The sequence below is a fragment of the Lithobates pipiens genome, unplaced genomic scaffold (assembly GCF_037356315.1).
Source record: "Lithobates pipiens isolate NorthernLeopardFrog02 unplaced genomic scaffold, aLitPip1_a1.2 Scaffold_22, whole genome shotgun sequence".
Taxonomy (NCBI): domain Eukaryota; kingdom Metazoa; phylum Chordata; class Amphibia; order Anura; family Ranidae; genus Lithobates; species Lithobates pipiens.
Window position 1 is genome coordinate 23,517,204 of NW_027507784.1, and position 23,554 is coordinate 23,540,757.

Here is a 23,554-nt window from a genome sequence, read left to right on the forward strand (position 1 = left end):
AAGGTCACCCCCCCCAGACTGGTGAGCTACCTCAAGAGCCCCGACAGCCTCAACACTCTCTCACTCCAGCTCTTCCACCCGACAACTCCCCAACACTGGGCTGACCCTGGGTATTTAAGGTTGCCTGCCCCCTGCCAATCTAAGCTGGGGATTTGTCAGAGCTCCCTAGATTACCCCAGGTGGTCCCACCTCCCCTTCAGCCTCTCTTTCTAGAAAACACTAGAAGATTCTAGAAGGAAGTAGGAGGTCCTAGTGATTCCACCTGTGAGTCACCTAGCACTACACTGAGCCACTTCCAGCCCAGGATGAAAACAAACAGGCCTAGCTACCAGCCAGACAACATAATACAATCTTCTGCTCTCGGAAGCTACCAGCCAGGACTGCTTAAATGTACCTACTGTATCCTCTCTAGCACACTACTAGAGGGTGCTACACTTCTATTGAAAATTAGGGAACTCACGTTTGCTTATCATTTCATGGACTCACCTCCAGAATATCTTGCACCCCACCCGGTCACCCAGCACTCCGTACCACAGGGGAAGGTGGTGGTGGAAGATGGCAGACAGATTGGTTTGATGTACTGAGTGTAGCTGACAGGTGAGGCCAGCCGTATCAGGGCGATGTCTCCAGGGCTTGCAGAGCCTATATAATTACCATTGACGATGATATTGCTCACACTGGCAACAACTGTATGAGAGCTGGTCAAATCCAGCCTGTACATGCCCAAATATACTTTATAATTCGATACTTGGATAGGTCTGCAAAAAGAAAACATAACATAACATGTATAAATGAGGATCCATCTGCTGCAGAAGGCAGTGCAATATCATTATTATCAATGACCTTCAGAATCTAATGACTGAAATAAAACTTATTCATAATTTGCTCTTTATGAATGGGCTGTATGTGCACAAGCCCAAAAAGTTCAAAAATAAAATATTAAAAGAGGCAGATAAAAAGATACAACATAATGTAGCTCTGTATTGATTAATATATCATTACATGCAATAATTTTTTTTTGTTTCATAAATTTTTATTAAGTGAACAGAAAAATGGAATACAATTCTTGTATGTTTGAGAAGTATTTACTACCCTTAGGATTTTCGTATATCATAGGTAGAATATTATTACCGTATATACTCGAGTATAGGCCGACCCGAATATAAGCCGAGGCCCCCAATTTACCCCCAAAAAACTGGAAAACTTATTGACTCGTGTATAAGCCGAGGGTGAGACATGGCTGTCCATCCCTGTGTGTCCGTCCATCCCTGTGTGTGTGTCCGTCCATCCATCCCTGTGTGTGTGTCCATCCATCCATCCATCCCTGTGTGTGTGTCCGTCCATCCATCCCTGTGTGTGTATCCATCCATCCATCCATCCCTGTGTGTGTGTGTGTGTGTGTGTGTGTGTGTGTGTGTGTGTGTGTGTATTCATCCATCCATCCATCCCTGTGTGTGTGTGTGTATCCATCCATCCATCCGTGTGTGTGTGTGTGTGTGTGTGTGTGTGTGTGTGTGTGTGTGTGTGTGTGTGTGTGTCCGTGCAGCCTTGTGTGTGTGTCCAGCCTACCTGTGTCCCAAGCCTCCGTCCTGAGCCGCCGTCGTCCCGTGCCTCCTCTGTCCCGTGCCTCCTCTGTCCCGTGCCTCCTCTGTCCCGTGCCTCCTCTGTCCCGTGCCTCCTCTGTCCCGTGCCTCCTCCGTCCCGTGCCTCCTCCGTCCCGTGTCGTGCCGATGGATCGCCGCTCCAGGATCGCCGCTCTTCTCGGCGGCCATTCTACAATTCAAAAGCCGCGCCTCCTTCTCCGCCTCCGCCTGTGATAGGCGGAACACTCAATTTCCCAGCAGCCTGTGTTCCGCCTATCACGGACATCCTCTCATACTCGTCCGTAGTATGAGAATGAACGGATGTCCGTGATAGGCGGAACACTGACTGCTGGGAAATTCAGTGTTCCGCCTATCACAGGCGGAGGCGGAGAAGGAGGCGCGGCTTTTGAATTTTAATGTCCGCCGTCTGTCTGCTCGATACGCTGATCGAGCAGTCAGACAGCGGTGACTCGAGTATAAGCCGAGGGGGCACTTTCAGCCTCAAAAAAGAGGCTGAAAATCTCGGCTTATACTCGAGTATATACGGTAATTCACGGATGATACACATATTCTGTTTGCATACGTGAGCTCCCTTTTTTAACTAAGTTTAATCGTATTAGAAATAAAGTATAAAGAAAAGAGAAAAAAAGAAAAAAAAAACGGGGGGGGGGGGGGAGATAATGAGTGGGTGGGTGATTGGGTAAGTAGGGGATGGGGTGAGCTTGCTATCTTTTTGTTCTTATTTTTCCTTCAAGTTGGTTGGTAAAGCGTTCCATAGCTGTGGTCCTTGGACAGCGAATCTCCATTGCCCCTTAGATTTGTACCGAGATTTGGGAACAAGGAGGAGGTTTTGGTTAGAGGATCGAAGACTGCGGTCGTGCGTGTAGTGTTTTATTTTCTCGAATAGGTATTGAGGAGCGTCTCCATGCATGCATTTGTGGGTGAGGCAGCAGGTCTTGAATGTGCTGCTTCTCGTTCACTGTCCAGTCACAGGCTGGAGGCAGGTTCAAGACAGCATAGGCTCAGAGGAGTTGGGTTGAATGATGATGGTCATCATTCAACCTAGTCTAGTGGCAAAATTATTTTGGGAACGGCTATGGATTTAAGTTGAGTATTGCAGCAAAGCAGCCTTTTATATCTTTTAACAGGCTATTACTTTTTTTTTTTTTCTTTTTGATAGAATATAACTTTGAAAACGTTTCCTCTCCGTTTATTTTCTATTTCGTTTTTTTTGTTTTTTTACATATTTTGTATATTTTAGATTCACATGAGGACCAAATAAAAAGATATTTGGGGTATTATTATGCTATTTTCTTATTAACATACTAAACCCTGGTCAGATGTACTTTGTTGCTATCTGAGGTAACTTAACGTAGACCAAGGTCAGCAGCAAGAGTAAAAAAAAAATCGGATTTTTATATACAGCTTACCTGTAAAATCCTTTTCTTGAGAGTACATCACGGGACACAGGAGCTTCATTACATAGTGGGTTATATAGGCACCTCTGGTGATTGAACACTGGTTGACCTTATGGGAGGCACCTCAGTTTTGTAGCAAAGCAATAAGAAACCACGTAAAAGCCAAGAGGGGCAGGAGCCCTGTGTCCCGTGATGCACTCTCAAGAAAAAGATTTTACAGGTAAGCTGTGTATAAAAATCGAATCTTCTTGTTCATACATCACGGGACACAGGAGCTTCATTACATAGTGGGATGTCCCATAGCAATGCTCAGATTGAGGGGAGGGAGACACAGATCATAATTATAGACCGCCAGGGACCGGAGGACCTAAACTGCAGCCCGCAGTACGCTGCGCCCGAAGGCGATATCCTCTTGCCCTCTGACATCCACCTGATAGAATCTGGTGAATGTGTGGACTGATGACCAAGTTGCAGCCTTACAGATCTGAGCCAGGGAGGCCTGGTGATGCACTGCCCAAGAAGCGCTTACAGCCCTAGTAGAGTGCGCTTTCACTTGAAAAGGAGGAATCTTCCCCTTTACACTATAGGCCTGAGAAATAACCTGTCTAATCCACCTTGAGAGAGTTGATTTTGACGCCGCCTGGCCCTTCCTAGGGCCTTCCGGCAAAATAAACAAGCAATCAGTTTTCCTTATCCGAGCAGTTGCTTGAAGATATATACTGATTGCTCTAACCACATCCAAAGTGTGCAAAGATTCTTCTTCTGCGGACTGTGGGTCCGGGAAAAAGGATGGTAGGATTACGTCTTGATTCAAATGGAATCCCGAAACCACCTTAGGTAGAAAGGACCTGTTGGGACGCATGACCACCCGGTCCTTATGAATAATTAGATACGGCTCTTTTCTGGAAAGAGCTGCTAGCTCTGATACTCTTCTAGCCGTAGATATGGCTACCAAGAAGACCATTTAGTCAGGAGAACTAATGAAGCCAGATGCAAAGGTTCAAATGGTTGCCCCTGCAAAGCTGAGAGAACCATATTCAGATCCCATGGGCATACCGGAGGTTTGACTGGCGGCCTTATCCACATAGCCCCCTGGATGAAAGCCCGCACCAGGGAATGTGATGCAAGTGGCTTCTGAAAAAACACTGACAGGGCTGAAATCTGCACCTTGATAGTGTTTATGGCCAAATTCATTTCTAGGCCTGACTGGAGAAAGGCCAAGATCCTGCTAATGACATACTTTCTAGGATGCCATTCCCTGAGTTCACACCAGGAAACATATGCCCTCCAGATTTTGTAATAAATAAGCCTGGAGGCCGGCTTTCTGGCATTGACCAGAGTAGAAGGGACTGGCCCTGAAAGGCCACGGTCTTTCAGAATGTGGGTCTCAGCAGCCAAACCGTCAAATTCAGACTGCGTAAAGCAGGATAGTGGATTGGACCCTGAGAGAGCAGATCTGGCCGGAGAGGGAGGATCCATGGCCTGCCTACTGCCAACTTCATGATCTCTGCCTACCATGGTCGCCTGGGCCAAGCCGGGGCCACCAAAAGGACCGACTTTGTCTCCCTCTTGACTTTTCCCAGGAACCACGACAGAAGCGGGCTCGGGGGGAAGGCATAGATCAGATTGTACTGATCCCAGGGAACTGTCAGAGCATCTGAGCCCTGAGCAAGTGCATCTCTTGTCCTTGACACAAAATTGTCCAGTTTCCTGTTGAACCTGGATGCAAACAGATCTACGTCTGGAGTACCCCACCTGTGACATATGTTCCAAAACACGTCGGGGTGCAGAGCCCATTCTCCTGGGCACAACTGCTGGTGGCTTAGAAAATCCGCCTGCCAATTTTCCACTCCTGGAATGAAGACTGCAGAAAGACACGGAACATGCTTTTCTGCCCAGACAAGTATGCGATTCTTGGGCAGACTCCTGGTACCGCCCTGGTGATTGATATAGGCCACTGTTGTGGCATTGTCGGACTGAACCCGAACCGGGAGACCTCGTAGTCTGTAAGACCACTTTATGAGAGCCATATAAACTGCCCGGATCTCCAAGATATTTATGGGCAATAGCTTCTCGATCGCAGACCATTTCCCCTGCGAGCACGTCTCCTCCAACACTGCTCCCCAGCCTGTCAGGCTGGCATCTGTCGTGATAATCTTCCATGGAAGAGGAATAAAAGTTTTGCCCTTCAGCAAATTCTTGGTTTGTAACCACCAGACGAGACTCTTGCGTATCCCTGGGGATAGACGCATAGGAAGATCCAAAGCTTGGGGTTTCCTGTTCCAAGCCGCAAGGATGCATCTTTGCAGAGGCCTTGAATGGAACTGGGCGAATGGGACGGCCTTGAAGGAGGCGACCATTTTCCCTAACAGTCTCATGCACCATCGAATGGGGGAAGATCTCCTGCCCAGAATTAGGCGCACCAGATCCCCAATGTCCAAGGCCTTTGGCCTTGGAAGAAACACCTTGCCCTGAGCGGTGTCGATGATCATGCCCAGGTATTCCAACCTGGTGGCAGGCTGTAGGGACGACTTTTCTAGGTTTATGATCCAACCTAGGCGTTCCAGGTGTTCTAGTGTTCTGGTAACACTGTGGTTCAGGAACGCTACTGTTTTCTCCATGAGAAGCAAATCGTCTAGATAAGCCATGACGGCTATACCCTGAGCTCTTAGGTTTGCCAAGAGAGGGTCCAGAATCTTTATGAAGACTCGAGGGGCCATAGCAAGCCCGAACGGCAAGGCCACAAATTGAAAATGGCACCGCTCTACCGCGAACCTTAGAAATTTTTGGTGTGCGGGAAAAATTGGCACATGGAGATATGCATCTTTGATGTCTATTGATGCCATAAATTCTCCCCCTTGCAGGGAGGAGACCACAGTGCGGATTGACTGCATTCGGAAGGACCGGATGCGTAAAATCCGGTTCAGATCCTTCAGATCTAGGATAGGTCTGACACTTCCATTTGGCTTTGGAGCGGTGAAGAGATTTGAGTAAAACCCTGAACCCTGTTCTTTTGGGTCCACTTCTACTATCACCCCTTGGGATAGTAAGTGATCTAAGGCCAGAAATAGCGGTTTTTGCTTTACTGGATCCCTGGGGATCCTTGACCTTAGAAAAGGAGAAGGTGGAATCTCCTGAAACTCTAGCCTGTAGCCCAGAGATACCGAAGAGGTCACCCACTTGTCCCAGATCTCTTCCCACCAGGCTCCTGCAAATCGCAGGAGCCTTCCCCCCACTCGGCCGAGCGGGGGCGTGCCTTCACAAGGAAGCTTTTGGGCTCTGCTTGGCAGGCTTTCGCCCCCAAGTCTTTTTCTGCCCCTGGGCCCGGCCCTGAGCCTTTCCTGTAGAGGAGGGTTGAGAAGGCCGTCGCCACTGCTTAGAGCTTGATGCTCCGGGAGAGAGAGCATGCCTGAATGAAGGACGCTTGCTCCTTTTGATTGGAAGGAGAGTAGATTTACCCCATGAAATTTTTTGGACGAATTTGTATAATTCTTCTCCAAACAAACATTCCCCTTTAAACGGAAACCCAATCAAATTCTTCTTGCATGACAGCTCAGCTGCCCAATTCTTTAGCCATAGGGCCCTTCGCATGTGTACCAACATGAGAGACAAACGTGATGCTTGTTGGACAGAATCCAAAATCGCATCAATCATGAAACACAGAATATGAGGTAATTCTGCATACTTCTCTACTTCCTCGCTGGGAAGGAGCCCAAGCATCTGCTTAACCTGTTCCTTGAGGAACTGGCATAACCCCACGGCTGCGACTGTAGGCTGCACTACAGCGCTAGTCATGGAAAAGGAGGCTTTTAATAAGGTTTCCAGCTTCTTATCAGTTGGATCTTTAAATACCTGCGCATTATCCAAGGGACAAGTCAGGTTTTTATTCACGCAAGAGACAGCCGCATCGACAGATGGGACCCCCCACTTCTTGGTGAAACTTTCCTCCAGAGGCGAATGCATAGAAAACCTTTTAGGGGGAGCAAACAGTTTATCGGGATGTCCCCAATCCTCATACAACAATTCATCCATTAAGGGATGAATTGGAAAGGAATAGGCAGCCTGTGGGGCTTTCCTGACTCCCAGGGAAGTAACAGAGGACGTAGCGACTTCAGCAGCGGGCATTCTGAATGTGGTACACACCAATTCAGTATAATACTGCACCTGCTTTCTGAGCGCCTGGGAGTAGGGGACTCTCTCCTCTTCCTCTGATTCATCCGACTGCTCAGGATCCCTGTCCCGAGACAGGGATCTCTCCTCATTGTCAGAAGAATCATCTGAGAGAGGAATTTCAGCAGAGGGAGGGGATCTACCCCCTTTCCTGCTGTCTTTCAGGGAAGCAGAAATAAAATTCATTATTCTCCCTTCAAAACCCGCCAATGTAGCCCTAAGGGAATCCCCCATAAACCGGGGCTGGGACATTAGGAGAGGCTGCAAAACCTGACAGGGGCACTGACTCGTCTTGAGAGGCTGGCTCCAGTCTTGCAGGGGGGAATGGTAACTTACAGCCACTTTTAGAACCCCTGGACCTAGGGGGTGATTTACCAGTGCCTTTGCTACCTCCCCCTGAGACCCTCTTACGAGGAGACATAGTCCTAAGCTACAAAGCAGAGGTACTAGTACAAGTGCAATCACTGCTGTGCTTAAAGTCTCACAATAAATATATATGCTTAAACTGCACAACCTGATGCTGAGTAGGTGTCTAAGGTTTGCCTGGATCCAATCCCCGCGGATGCTTACTGCCCACAGCTCCTGTGTCTCCACTTACAGCCCCCTGACGCTCTGGGCTTTTTAAAACTGCCGCCTGGTGCCTGCGCAGTACAGCGCCGTGCATACTGACGTGCACGGCTCACAACCACACTCCCCCCTCCTCCATTAGGCCGGGAACGCTCCCGGCGCGCATGCACGTGCGCGTGCACGAGGACCGCGGGATCCAGGGGGGGAAAGGAGAACTCCACTGGAGCTGCGTGGGACCCCCAGACTACGTGGGACCCCTGTGTTACCTTGTTGTGGCAGGGACTGCAGTGGAGACGTGAGACAGCTGGAGAACCAGGCTTCACTGAGCGTGTGTACTGAAAGGCATGTAAGTATGCATCAGGCTGATCTAACTCCCTCTAGTGGTGGAAACCAGGTAAGACATACAACTACTCAAAATGAAGAAATCCATCATATAATTATACATAGGATTAACTTCCCTTACCTGTCCTCGCCGCAGGAATTGCTGAAACAGACAAATTCCAGCCTTCACCCATTATGGCGGGCAGTGTTAGCTAACCTTCAGGTTTATCTGGGGCTTTTTTCTCGGAAGAGCCTCCTACCTGGACCATGTAAAAGACTCTGCCAGAAACTTTTGTGCGCTCTGTATAAACAGTACACCAAGTCTGGTTTTCCCAGAGCCCAGTCTTCCAATAGGAGAGGACTTACAGGCCAAACCTCGTTTCTTCGGCTGACGAGGCCCGGGTACCATACCATCTTGGGAGTCAAATATCGGCCCGAGGTATGGATCCGGTTTGTTTTAGCCCTTAGGCCCCCGCAGGGACCTGCACAGAGCTAAAGTTTTACGTGACCAACCACCATAGACACTGGCGAAAAAACTGAGGTGTCTCCCATATGGGAGGGGTTATATAGGGGAGGAATTCTCCTTAATTGGGGTCAACCAGTGTCCAATCACCAGAGGTGCCTATATAACCCACTATGTAATGAAGCTCCTGTGTCCCGTGATGTATGATCAAGAAAAAAGTTTTGATGCAAATATCAAAACACAAAGGCTTCATTCGCAACCGGATGACCACCAAGTAGGTGGCAGTACAGGACCAACAGGTAGAACCATTATTGAAGGTCACGGTCACAATGAAACAGAGAGACAGGCAGAGGGACAGGATAGTTAGTTACATAGTTTGTCAGGTTGAAAAAAAGACATAAGTCCATCCAGCTCAACCATAAAAAAAATAAAAAATAAAAATAAAAAATAACGTACAATCCCATATACCCAATTCTACACCCACAGTTGATCCAGAGGAAGGCAAAAAAAACCCCCCAGCAGAGCATGATCCAATTTGCTACAGCAGGGGAAAAAATTCCTTCCTGATCCCCCGAGAGGCAATTGGATTTTCCCTGAATCAACTTTACCTATAAATGTCAGTACGCAGTTATATTCTGTACATTTAGGAAATAATCCAGGCCCTTCTTAAAGCAAATCTACTGAGCTGGCCAGAACCACCTCTGCAGGGAGTCTATTCCACAGTTTCACAGCTCTTACTGTGAAGAAACCTTTCCGTATTTGGAGATGAAATCTCTTTTCCTCTAGACGTAAAGAGTGCCCCCTTGTCCTCTGTGTTGACTGTAAAGTGAATAACTCAACACCAAGTTCACTATATGGACCCCTTATATATTTATACATGTTGATCATATCCCCCTTAATATTCTCTTATTAAGAGAGAATAAATTCAATTCCTCTAATCTTTCCTCATAGCTGAGTTCCTCCATGCCTCTTATCAGTTTGGTTGCCCTTGTCTGCACTTTCTCCAGTTCCCCGATATCCTTTTTGAGAACTGGTGCCCAAAACTGAACGGTATATTTCAGATGAGGTCTTACTAATGATTTGTACAGGGGGCAAAATTATATCTCTCTCTCTGGAGTCCATACCTCTCCTAATACAAGAAAGGACTTTGCTCGCTTTGGAAACCACAGCTTGGCATTGCATGTTATTATTGAGCTTATGATCTACCAAAACCCCCAGATCCTTCTCCACTATGGATTTCCCCAGTTGTACTCCACATAGTATGTATGATGCATATTCTTAGGCCCCAAGTGCAAAACTTCACATTTATCAACATTAAACCTCATCTGCCACATAGTCGCCCAATTAGACAGAGCATTGAGGTCGGCTTGTAAGTTGGAGACATCCTGTAAGGACGTTATTCCACTGCATAGAATCTAGGAGCAATATTGGCTGGCAAACCTCTGTATGCAGAATGAAACTTATAAGTGCTGCATTTTCCTTTGATGAGGGGCAGGTATCGTTGAAGTAGAGATACTGTGTGGCTTGAACCACAATGAGATAAATGATTCCATTATTCAGGCTGAAGGTTCAACACCCCAGAGACTTCACTAGGCAGTGTTATGACAGTGGCCCAGTTATACTGCAGCTAGGACCCCCTCCTGCTGTCACGTAGACCTGGACCCCAGGCCGGTGCTACCACTAGGCAAACTAGGGAGCCGCCTAGGGCACACTGCTGCCTAGGGGTGCCCGACCACCGGTTTCCCTCCGCGTCTGCAGGCTGCAGCTTGTAACTAACTCAGTTTCAGGCAGCCGCTTCGTCTGATCGGTAGTGTAATTAGAGGTGTAGCGCAGCACTGGAGCCAGCGCTAGAGGAAGCAGAGCCGATGCTTCCTGTATAGTGCCGCCTCCTGTCACATGAGCATGGCAAAGGGGGTGGAGTGAGGGGTGGAGCCATTGGGGCGCGGCCAGGGGCGGACTGACCATTCGGTCACGGACCGAGGGCCCGGCCACTAGGGGGCCCCATCAGGGTTGTCAGACATAATAAAAACCAGGGACAGTATGTAAAAAATCTGTGTTTTTTTTACTTCTGTCCCTGAAATGTCCCTTACCGACATACTTTTAATGTAAAAATCCCAAGATTGTAGATGCCCCGCCTCTCCACTGCCTCCTCAGCCAATGGGAAAACAGTGTACCCGCCCCCTTCTCCAGCGCGGCTTATTTGAGATATGAGCAGGAGATGCCGACAGCTGGAGGAGAGAAGAAGACGGAGGGCACAGCCTGCAGCCTGATAGAAGGTAAGCAACTAAACTGAATGTATTATGAGTGGTTTACCCTTGTCAGCAAGGGGGAGGGGGGAGGCTGTGTTTGCTCAAGCAGGCCTCTTCCTGTCTCTGAAGCAGTTAGATCGTTTGTCTGAGGAGAAGTGAACTGCTTCTGGAGGAAGTACATGTGCTGAATGTCTCCCCCCAATCTCTGCTACACCTCCCTACTCATTACCTGCCCACCAGTACACAGGCACAGTCCCCTCCCATTCATTACTATTCCTATGTCTGTGAGCTGCTGGGGTACTACAAGTCCCAGCATGCCAGGAGATGGAGGCAGCAGTGTGTTCCATCAGACTTTTTTGGGTAAAAAGTGCTGGTGTGTGTACTGTGTATATGTATACTGTATGTGTACTGTGCATGCTTGTGTTTGTATACTCTGTGCATGTGTATATACTGTGTGTATACTGTGCATGCATGTGTATACTGTTTGTATGTGTGTGTGTGTGTATATATATATATATATATATATATATATATATATATATATATATATATGTAGCGGGGTCTCTTTAAGGACTATAAAACTACTGTTCCCAGAACCCCGCTGGTTCCCAGGATGTTTTGAGTTATGCCTCAAAGACTGATGGGGGAGGAAATATAAGGAGGGGGAGAGGCCTAGTTCGCTCTCTTTGGACACCCCCCTCTCTCCTAGCAAGAGGAGGTCTGTGCTGAACTGCTGGAGAGACAAGGCCTGAAGCCTGGGCCTTGTGCTATTTTCCAAAGAGCTCTCTGCCAGCCTAGTTGCACCTGAGAGACATTTTCTCATTCCTTGCTGCAGTACACCAGAAGGATTGAAGACTCGGAGGTCGGTGGATTCCTGTTCCTAGACGAAAAGGCAAAGAAACCGGACTTGGACTTGTCCGGGTGGTGAGAGCTGTTTAAAGACAGATGCTTTATCTTTATTATTCGTTTGGATTACAAAGTTGTTCTTCAAGTGCACCACCGAAAGATTGCTAGCGAATATTGTTTTACTGGACTTCCATCTAGATCAGTCAGGCTTGACTGCATAGGTAGATAGTGCTGGGTCTTAGTTTACCCATGCAGGGAAGTAGCTGAAAAAGGGCCGCACTAGAGTTGCATAGAAATACTTTATTATGCTGATTACTCTGTTTATCTTTATTACTGGTTACTGCAGGGACCTGCTTATGTGTTGCAATCCAAATGTTTGATTCATGTTATTCCTTTTATAAAACACACCAAGTAAAGTCAGTTATATACCTTCAAAGATTGTCTATGAGCTTGAGTTATCCACCCACGCACACACACATATTTAGAGTATAAGTGATTTAATGTGTATTGCTAGATACTAACTGTGCCAAAGTGGGTAGAGCAGATTGCCGGGGGGTTGGCGGAGCTGTGCTCAGGACCCAAACCAAACTTGCGGCCCTCTTAAGTGAGGGTATCGCTATATATATATATATATATATATATATATATATATAATATACACACTGTGTGTGTGTGTATATACTCTGTGCACGTGTATATACTGTGTGTGTGTGTGTGTATATACTGTGCAGGCATGTGTCTGTACTGTGCACTACTGTGTGTTTGTATTTACTGTGTGTCTATATATACTGTGTGTGTGTGTATATATGTGTGTATATATATATATACTGTGTGTGTGTGTGTGTGTGTGTGTGTGTGTGTGTGTGTGTGTGTGTGTATATATATATATATATATATATATATATATATATATATATATATATAAAAAAAAATATATATATATATATATATACTGTGCACGTGTGTGTGTGTGTGTATATATACTGTGCAGGCATGTGTCTGTGTCTATACTGTGTGCGTGTGTGTATACTGTGCAGACGTATGTGTGTGTATACTGCGCACTACTGTGTGTGTGTGTGTGTCTGTAATTATACTGTGCACGTGTCTGTGTGTTACTGTGCATGCGTGTATGTATACTGTGCATGCATTTGTTTGTGTATATACTGTGCATCTGTGTGTACTGTGCATGCGTGTGTGTATACTGTATGATCCATGTGTGCTCACTGCCGCTCAACAGAATTTGATCCAACAATCCTGTGCCCGTGAAAAATGCCCTTGTTGCCATTCGGAGCCATCTGATTGGTGCACTGCTGAGCTCAACCTCGGATCAGGCAGCAAGGCAGGTCTGGGTGCACACCTGTGCAGTGATAACATGGTGCACAGCTTTTATTCATATGCCCCACTGCCCGATCTGAGGCCAACCACTGCAGTTCACTATTCCGCTGGATCTACGACAGCACATGCGCAGTTCAGAGCCTGCAACATGTGGCTTTATTTTTTTTTTTTCAAAGGCCTTGCCTGCCAGCTGCCTACCTCACCAAGCACAAAGGTGTGTGTGTGTGTGTGTGTGTGTGTGTGTGTAAGGGGATATTCATGGAAGGTGGCACTCTGGGGGCTCTGCTGTAGGGCATGTCAAAAGTGTCCAATCTGTCTGCCATAATGTTGCAGTCCCGCCGTCATTACTAGTAAAAAAAAAAAAAATATATAATAAAAACGCCATAAATCTATCCTCTATTTTGTAGATGCTATAACTTTTGCGCAAACCAATCAATATACGTTTATTGTGATTTTATTTTTTAACAATAATATGTAGAAGAATACATATTGGCCTAAACTGTGGGAAAAAAAGTGTGTGTTTGTGTGTGTGTATATCTATCTATCTCTCTATCTATCTATCTTTTGCTTTTTAAAAAAAATTGTCTGCCTTTTTTCGTTTATAGCGCAAAAACTAAAAATCCCACAAAAGAAAGCTCTATTTGTGGGAACAAAAGGACATCAATTTTGTTTGGGTACAACCTCGCACGACTGCGCAATTGTCAGCTAAAGCGACGCAGTGCCGAATCGCAAAAAGTGGTCTGTCAGGGAGGGGGTAAATACTTCCGGGGCTGAAGTGGTTAAGACTCTGTCATTGACCATGCCCATTGTTCGCCATGGTTCACTATGCATGCCACAGATCATCATCTCCCTGGTAGGGGTCCCAGTGCAGTATTTTGCCCAGGAGCCCATGATGTTAAGGTGGCACTGCCCATGAGAGGCTCGTGGTGCCTTTACTGGGTCACCAGCTCTAGGTCTCCTGCCACCCTGCATGTCGCCGAGCTTGGTGCCCCTCCTCTAAAAAAAAATTTAAAAAATGGCTGCTATGTGGCGGCCATCTGTAAGCCTGGGGGCCCTATAATCTCTTATTGCCCGGGGGCCCCATAAGTTGTCAGTCCGCCCCTGGGCGCGGCAAAATGAGGTCTCGCCTAGGGTGTCAAAAATCCTTGCACCAGCCCTGCCTGGACCCTGCTTAGTTCTAGGCAGAGAGAAGTTTAAAGCTCCCTTCATGATGTCTCAAGCGTGCTCCTAATATCCAAGTGGTAAACTGTGAGTTTAGAGTATTGTATAGGCTACTCTTCACTTGCGTTTATCTATTCACAGTGAATAAGCCTATGAACTCAATAGCTGAATGAGGGGTCCAATATTAGCACTCATTAAGGGGCTTTTTGGTGATGTAAACCAATCACTGATGATCAGTGAGGCCCACTTGGCAGTTTTAAAGTGGACACTTTATAAAAGATGAACACTGGTTTAATAAATATGTCCATGGCTGTTTTTTTCTTTTTTTTTTTTTTTTTAGAGACGTTTTTCTAAAAGCAGAATGATTGGTGTCTGATGGAAGATTGGTGTATCAATTGGTGTATAAAGGTAACATGTTATACTCACTTGTGGATGCAATGCGCTGCCGTCATAACCCACTCAGGTGAGATCAGGGAGCCTCCACATAAATATTCTCTATCTGATTCCGTATTTTTAACAACGACCTGCCAGGGCCACTCCCCATCCAATGAATCCGTACCGCCAACTATCCGACTGGACACCAACGGGGAACCGCACACCGAATAATCTGCAGATGACACAAGCAAAAATAAAAAAAGTTTTTTTTTTTTTTTAGCGTTCATAATTAAATATATACATAAATAACACACAAAAAATATGAACCCCTATTAAATGATATGTCATCTTTCAGCAGATAAAAATCCTCAGGACTGATACTACGTAAGATTTATTTGACACCCAACCTCATTCTTACTAGAAGACCGAGACAAACTTGTGAATGGAGTGCATCGCCACAGCACTTCATGCACCAGGAAAAAATGTAGCGAAGGGTGCTGATGTTGTTGTCATTTCTACATAATTAAAAAAACTGCCCAAGATCTGAAGAAAAAGAGAACCCTACACATCATGTGGTTGGCCTGAAGATACCCGAAAAGAGTAAAGCCTGGTACACATGATCGCACTTTCCGACAACAAAACCGTGGCATTTTGTCCGAAGGGCGTTGGCATACACACGGCCACACAAATTTTGGGCAACAATTAAGATTGTAGGGACGTACTCTGTGGTTTTTCAGCTCTTTAGCGCCACCCTTTGGGCTCCTTCTGCTAATTTCGTGTTAGTAGAAGTTTGGTGAGTGTTGATTCGTGCTTTTTATTTCACACTTTTCATTTCGTTTCTCAACGGACGTTCGCCAACCAGACATGTTGCGGAATCGGAGGAGAAAACGTGTTATTTATTATAGGCCTTGGAGTTATTGCTTTGACATAATTTTTTGTTTGAATAATAATGATTTGATTTGGTATATTTTCTATATTTTGGATGTATAGAATGCACTTTTTGGTTAAGTTCTATTGGCAGATAGCATGTCTAAATTTTTTTTTTTTTTTTCAAAGAGGAAGTAAGCTCTCCCACTCTGATGCTTCTTTTTATTTAGTCCATTATAATAAGTCATTATTAGACTATAGCCACTGTAATCCAGCTCAAAACGCATATTACTTACTGTTTAACCACTTCAGATCCGTTTGACGTCGTCCTGGTTACGAGCGGCCTGCGCGCCCCCTGAGGGGCGCGCGCGGCGCGCTCTGTGATCGGCGAGTCCGTGAGACTCGCCTGATCACCGATTCGTGTAAGGGGTCGATCCCGACCCCTTATCACGTGATCAGCTGTCAGCCAATGACAGCTGATCATGTGATAGAACGGAGCCGGTAATCGGCTATTATTCCTCCTCGCGCTGACAGCGCGAGGAGAGAAAAAAAAAGCCGATCACCGGCGGCCGTGATCGGGACATCAGTCCCGATCACGGCCATCAATACAAGGGACCACCTGCCACCTGCCTGTGCCCACCTGCCTCCCGCAGTGCCATCCTGAAGTAAAATAAAAGAAAAAGTAAGTGCCCCCCGTCAGTGCCCCCTGTCAGTGCCCATAGTGCCCACAGTGCCACCCACAGTGCCACCCACAGTGCCACCCACAGTGCCACCCACAGTGCCACCCCACAGTGCCACCCACAGTGCCACCCAATCTGCCTCAAAGGTGCTGCACCCCAGTGCCGCCCATCAGTGCCCAGCAGTGCCACCCATCAGTGCCCATCAGTGCCCAGCAGTGCCGCCCATCAGTGCCCATCAGTGCCCAGCAGTGCCACCTATCAGAGCCACCTATCAGTGCCACCTATCAGTGCCCATCAGTCCCATCTATCTGTGGTACCTATCAGTGCCCATCCGTGCCACCCATCCGTGCCACTTATCCGTGCCACCCATCCGTGCCATCTTATCTGTGCCCATCTTTGCCCATCAGTGCCGCCTTATCTGTGCCCATCGGTGCCGCCTTATCTGTGCCTATTAGTGCCGCCTTAACTATGCCTATCAGTGCCCACCAGTGCAGCCCATCAGTGCCCACCAATGCAGCCCATCAGTGCCCACCAATGCAGCCTATCAGTGCCGCCTAATCAGCGCACTTCAATGAAGGAGAAAAATGACCCGTTTGCAAAATTTTATAACAAACTATTAAAACATGATTTTTTTTTTTTTTTTTTTTGCATCTTTTTTTGTTTGTTTAGCAAAAAATAAAACTCCGAGCTGTAACTAAATACCACCAAAAGAAAGCTCTATTTGTGGGAAAAAAATGATAAAAATTTCATTTGGGTACAGTGTTGTATGCCCGCGCAATTGTCACTCAAAGTGCATCAGCGCTGAAAGCTGAAAATTGGTCTGGGACTGAGGGGGGTTTAAGTGCCCAGTAAGCAAGTGGTTAAAGAAACTTTAAAAAAAACATGTTTCCAGGGTTTAAGTATTGTTTTCTGAGTCCACAGTGAAGTGTATTTCCACCCTTACATTGAGCACTTCCTGTACTGTTAACCAAGCCTCCTTCTCAATCCAACGTTTCTATGGCAACCCTGCCTTACGTGTTTATTTCATAGTATTTACTTGTGCCGATGTCTAATCTTTGCCTTTGTCATACTTATCAGCTTCAGCTGATAAGAATGCAGTAATGGCCAAGTTTAGACTGTATGTCATGTCACATGGTCACATGGTGTGTAGGAGGAAGCTCTGAGTGATTAGTGGAGTTCAGTGTTGTGCCGTAGGAAGTCCTGATAACAGATAAGACATAGAGAGTGTACCTTAAATCAGGGGAGATCTGGGCATGCTCAGTGACTTCATTCTACAGAACAACAAGGATTCCAACAATACCAAGCAAGTAAGGAGATATCTACAAGCAGTGTTCATTAGGGTTTTTTATGCTGATTTACATGGGACAAAGTTGTGGGGGACGGTTTACAACCACTTTAAAGCACAATAAAAAAATTGTGTAGAATAATACTTGGCTAGGTGTTTTACTTCAAATGACAGTTTGGGAGTAGGCAGTTACATTTTAAAATAAATGATAAGGGACACCAACATAGTTGTGTGTTTGACCTTAAAAAACTACGGAATAATGGTGTTGTGATAACTTGCCCCAAAAAGCATAATAATATTATTCTTGATATTGTCAGTATTAGAATCCCTTTAGGACCCAGCACAACTCCCCTGACACAGCCTGTGTCTGGGAAACAACAGTGATTGGCCACGTTTAAATCACCTGTATCAGCATTCAGTCAGTGCTCGTGTTAGAGTTCACTTGTGTTTGATCCAGCTGATATTTGCTCTGTATCTTTCGTGTTTGACCCTCCTTGCTTGCTTCTGATTCGGTATCGTTTGGATTCTGATCTACCTGTGTATGACCCAGCTTGCTTAGACTACGCTTTGCCTGATTCTACTACTACCCTCATCTGCAGCAGTGAACCACAAGGTCCAGCAATCATATATCCTCATCTACGGCAGTGAACTACAAGGTGCAGCAATCATCTACCTTCGTCTGCAGCGGTGTACTACAAGTCCCAGCTGACCTGCTCTGCTTAGACCTGCTCATGGTATGTGCTTTGAACTCTTTGTATAATCAGCACACCTGAACTGTTACTTGTTATCTGCTCCTAGCCTGACATTAACACGAGCCAATACATAAAGGGAAACCTATCATGAATCCTGAACAGGCTCAGTTGTTTACACAAGAACTTTGCCGTTTATCACATCAAGTTCAGGAAATGGCCACAGAGCTCACCAAGGTGCAATCTCCTTCTACTACCACCATTACAAAAACTCCATCTGAACCAAAAATTCCTTTGCCCGACCGGTTTTCTGGTGACCCTAAAAGGTTTTGCAACTTTAAAAACAGCTGCAAATTATATTTCAAGTTGAGGCCATCCTCGTCTGGCCCTGAAACTCAGAGGGTTCAAATCATTATCATTATCTCTCTACTACAGGGTGACCCCCAGGCTTGGGCCTTTAACCTGGAACCAAACCATCCAGCCCTGCTAACAGTAGATGCCTTCTTTGAAGCCCTTGGGTTGCTATATGATGATCCAGATCGTGCTGCTACTGCAGAGTCGACCCTGCGTAACTTAAAACAAGGAACTACCACAGCTGAAATGTATTGCTCAGAGTTTCGCAGGTGGGCTCCGGAATCTGGCTGGAATGATGCAGCTCTCCGCAGCCAGTTTAGAATTGGCCTTTCAGATGCTATTAAAGACGCTCTGGTCAACTTCTCCTACCCAGCCTCACTGGAGGAGGCTATGTGTCTAGCTATTAGAATTGACCGCCGCCAGCGAGAGAGGAGGCAAGAACAAACCATGGCTGTGGCAAACTATATACCTTCCTTACCACTTGACTATTCCATCTCCAGTGCCAAATCTGAGGAAGAACCTATGCAGTTAGGCTCCACCCGGTTATCTGCCCAGGAACACAAACGCCGGCGTAATATGGGACTCTGCTTATACTGTGGCCTCAAGGGTCATATGCTCCGTTCGTGCCCTACACGTCCGGGAAACTCCAGGACCTAGGTGATTGCGGGGAGGTCACCTTAGGTCTACTCTCATCTCCCCAGGAGGACAATCGTATACTTTTACCCGCTATCATTCACTTTGGGACAGGGGCTCATCAACTACTGGCCTTGGTGGATTCTGGAGCAGCTGAGAATTTTATTGATAAAACTCTGATCACCTCTTTGTCCCTGGAAACTCATGCTCTAGATTGCCCAGTCCGCCTGATCTCTGTGGATAATCGGCCTCTCTCACAAGACCTAGTGCTCCAATGCACCAACCCTTTCCAGTTACAATTAGGGGCTTTGCATTGGGAGAAGATTTCATGTCTTGTCATTGACTCTCCATCCACTCCTTTGATCCTAGGCCTTCCTTGGCTTCAGAAGCACAATCCTGTAATTGACTGGCCAACAGGAGATATTCTGGCTTGGTCCAATCAGTATAAAAAGAGCTGCATCCAGCACCTTGTTCGACTTGATACCTGTCAAGTGGGAATAGAACAGATTCCGCTTTGTTATAAGGACTTTCGGGATGTCTTTTCTAAAGGAATTGCTGACACTTTACCTCCTCATCGCAGTTATGATTGTCCCATTGACCTCTTGCCTGACACTACACCTCCTCGAGGGAGAGTCTTTCCACTGTCTGAACCAGAGAATCTTGCTTTGCAAGAATACATCCATGAAAACCTAGCTAAGGGTTTTTATCCGTCCCTCCACTTCTCCCGCAGGAGCAGGATGCTTCTTTGTCCCGAAGAAGGATGGAGGACTGAGACTTTGTGTTGATTACAGAGGTCTAAATAAAATAACTGTTCCCAATCGGTATCCTCTCCCTCTCATCACAGAGTTGTTTTCTCAAATCCAGGGAGCCAAAATCTTCTCCAAACTGGATTTAAGGGGAGCCTATAATCTGGTGCGAATCCGTGCAGGCGATGAATGGAAGACGGCCTTTAACACCAAGGATGGTCATTACGAATGTCTTGTCATGCCTTTCGGCCTCAGGAATGCACCAGCCGTCTTTCAGAACTTCATGAATGACATTTTCCGTGACATGTTGGGTCGCTTCATGCTTGTATATTTAGACGATATTTTGATATACTCTCCCAATTTTGAAACACATCAGAAGCATGTCTGCTCGGTATTAGCCTGACTAAAGACTCACTCCCTTTTTGTGAAGCCTGAAAAATGTCTTTTCCATGTTAAACAAGTACCTTTCCTGGGTTACCTGATTTCTGACACAGGCCTCACCATGGACCCAGCCAAGGTTCAAGCCATTTTGGACTGGGCACCACCTTCAGACCTGAAGGCAGTTCAACGCTTCCTGGGCTTTGCAAATTTCTATCGAAAATTCATTAAGAACTTTGCCACCATTGCACATCCCATCACCTCTCTCACCAGGAAGACGCCTACTACATTTAAATGGACTACTGAAGCCCAGGCAGCCTTCACTCAGTTAAAGAAAGCCTTTACCTCTGCACCAATTCTACGCCATCCTGTTCCTGAGCTACCTTTTATTGTAGAGGTAGATGCATCTGAAGTAGGGGTGGGGGCGCTTTTGCCACAAAAAGATCCTGTAAATGCTGCCATCCACCCTTGTGCCTTCTTGTCCCATAAATATTCCCTAGCAGAGCGCAATTATGATATAGGCAACAGAGAACTTTTAGCCATAAAGCTAGCTTTAGAGGAGTGGAGACATTGGCTGGAGGGAGCTCGCTATCCATTCATAGTTCTGACTGACCACAAAAACCTTGAATATATCCGTTCTGCTAAAAGACTGAACTCGCGTCAAGCCAGGTGGTCATTGTTCTTCTCCAGATTTGACTTCACAATTTCTTATTTACCAGGTCCAAAAAAACATTAAGGCTGATGCCTTGTCTCGCAGCTTTTTATCAGAGTCTCCTCCGCTTCCTCCTCAACCCATTATCTCTGAGGATAGGATTTTGGCTTTTACCCAGACTGACATCTCTGAGGCCTTGTTACCAGCACAATCTGAAGCCCCTCCCTCCACTCCCTCTGGTATGCTCTTTGTGCCCCTGGCTCTTCATTTGCAGGTATTGCAACAAGTACATGCATCAAAACCTGCAGCACATCCAGGATTTAGACAAACTTTTGAGATTGTCTCTCGCAACCTCTGGTGGCCATCGCTTAGGCAGGATGTGTTAGCCTTCGTCCAGGCCTGTGAAGTTTGCGCCAGAAGCAAGAGCAGTACCTCTAAGCCCCCCGGTCTCCTTCGTCCTCTACCAATACCTACCTGTCCCTGGACCCATTTATCTATGGACTTTATAACAGACTTGCCTCTGTCCCAGGGATGTTCCACGATCTGGGTGGTGGTAGACAGGTTTAGTAAGATGGCCCACTTTGTTCCGCTTCCGAAGCTTCCATCTGCTAAAGAACTGGCATCTTTATTCAGCATATTTTCAGGCTCCATGGGGCACCAGTTAACATTGTCTCTGACCGTGGCTCTCAGTTTATAGCCCAGTTTTGGAAGGCCCTTTGCTCTCAGATGGGGATTAAATTATCATATTCTTCAGCATATCATCCTGAGACAAATGGCCAAACAGAAAGGACTAATCAGACTCTAGAGAAGATGGTACGTTGTCTGATGGCCAAAGATGAGGTGGAGTGGGTCAACATCCTTCCATGGGCGGAGTTTGCCTTTAATAATTGCGCCAGCACATCTACAGGGACCTCTCCTTTCTTTTGTGTTTACGGGTTGCATCCTCGTGTGTGTGTGTGTGTGTGTGCTCCTTTGATCTTCCGCCCTCTGATGTTCCAGATGCCAACACCACGATTGAACATTCCTCCAAAATCTGGTCCGATGTAAATCATGCCATTTCTTGCTCTGTGCAGGCTTTTAAGAAAACTGCTGACAAGGAGCACTCAAAGGCACCAGGATATAAAGTTGCTGACAAAGTGTGGTTATCATCTCGGAATCTGTCCCTGCATGTTCCATCTAAAAAGCTTGGCCCAAAATTCATCGGGCCCTATGAAATCTCAGATTGTTAATCCTGTGTCCTACAGATTAAAACTTCCCCCATCCATGCACATTCCAAATGTCTTTCATGTTTCATTGTTGAAACCTGTTCATTCCAGCCTCCTAGTAAATGAACCAGAGCCTGTGGTTGTGTTAGACAGTCAAGAATATGAAGTGGCATTTATTCTTGATTCCAGACAAGTGCACAATTCCTTACAATATCTCGTTCATTGGAAAGGGTTCGGCCCAGAGGATCGATCTTGGGTACCAACTCGTGATCTTCATGCTGATCGACTTAAGAAGAAGTTCCATCTCCGTTATCCAAGTAAGCCTGGGGGTGCAGGAGCAACCCCTCGAGAAAGGGGGGGGTACTGTCAGTACTAGAATCCCTTTAGGACCCAGCACAACTCCCCTGACACAGCCTGTGTCTGGGAAAGAACAGTGATTGGCCAGCTCACGTTTAAATCACCTGTATCAGCATTCAGTCAGTGCTCGTGTTAGAGTTCACTTGTGTTTGATCCAGCTGATATTTGCTCTGTATCTTTCGTGTTTGACCCTCCTTGCTTGCTTCTGATTCGGTATCGTTTGGATTCTGATCTACCTGTGTAGGACTCAGCTTGCTTAGACTACTCTTTCCTGATTCTACTAGTACCCTCATCTGCAGCAGTGAACCACAAGGTCCAGCAATCATATATCCTCATCTACGGCAGTGAACTACAAGGTGCAGCAATCATCTACCTTCGTCTGCAGCAGTGTACTACAAGTCCCAGCTGACCTGCTCTGCTTAGACCTGCTCATGGTATGTGCTTTAAACTCTTTGTATAATCAGCACACATCAGCAAGAACTTTTACTTGTTATCTGCTCCTAGCCTGACAGATAACTAGAAAAAAAGCCTTTGAAAATTAGTTTGCAATAACTCCATCAGTATCATCAGCAAAGCAGCTTCATTATTATCCCATTAAAGAAGAAGAGAATCGTCCTTGCTTCCGATCATGCGTGTTTGTACTTTGGACTTTTGTCCGCCGTACTTGTGTACACACACACTCAGAAAATCTGACAACGGACATTTGTTGGCAAAAAATGTGAAAACCTTTTAGCCAACATTTGTTGGCGGAAAGTCCAACAACAATAGTCCGATGGAGAGTACAAATGGTTGGATTTTCCACCAACAGCTTGTCATCACACATTTCCCTTTGGAAAATCCGAGTTGAAAGTTGAAAGAAAAATAAATATAATAGGATATTGCTGGAAGGGAACTCAAGGGGGGGGGGAAGAGGTCCAATTGGAGGGGGAGCCTGGAACCAGGAGTAATGCACGTACACACGACTGGACTTTTCTACGGACTAGGTCCGACGGTCTATATGAAGGAATATATGGACAAGAATTAAATTTAGGTAATTTATTGATGCACGCATGAGAAAAATTATTTCTAAAATTACAGATAATGTAGTATTTCGACTAATTTCGCGGTTTGACCGCTTCATCAGGAAATGCAGAGGATACATCTGAAAAATATATCTATAAAAAATTCATAGTAAAAAGACGTAAATACAATTCTGATGTGGTTTGGGGGTCAGAAAAAGG

The 23,554-nt window shown here is 46.1% G+C and overlaps 1 protein-coding gene across 1 annotated transcript in view; it reads right to left on the minus strand.

Moving 5' to 3' along the window:
• Positions 1-23,554, minus strand: part of LOC143925629 (uncharacterized) — a 197,101-nt gene that overhangs the window by 20,797 nt on the left and 152,750 nt on the right. Inside the window, exons 20-21 of the mRNA XM_077450096.1 lie at positions 14,540-14,720; positions 487-758 (exon numbers count right to left, since the gene is read on the minus strand). Of these exons, the coding sequence (XP_077306222.1) occupies positions 487-758; positions 14,540-14,720 (453 nt within the window). The remainder of the gene's footprint in view (positions 1-486; positions 759-14,539; positions 14,721-23,554) is intronic.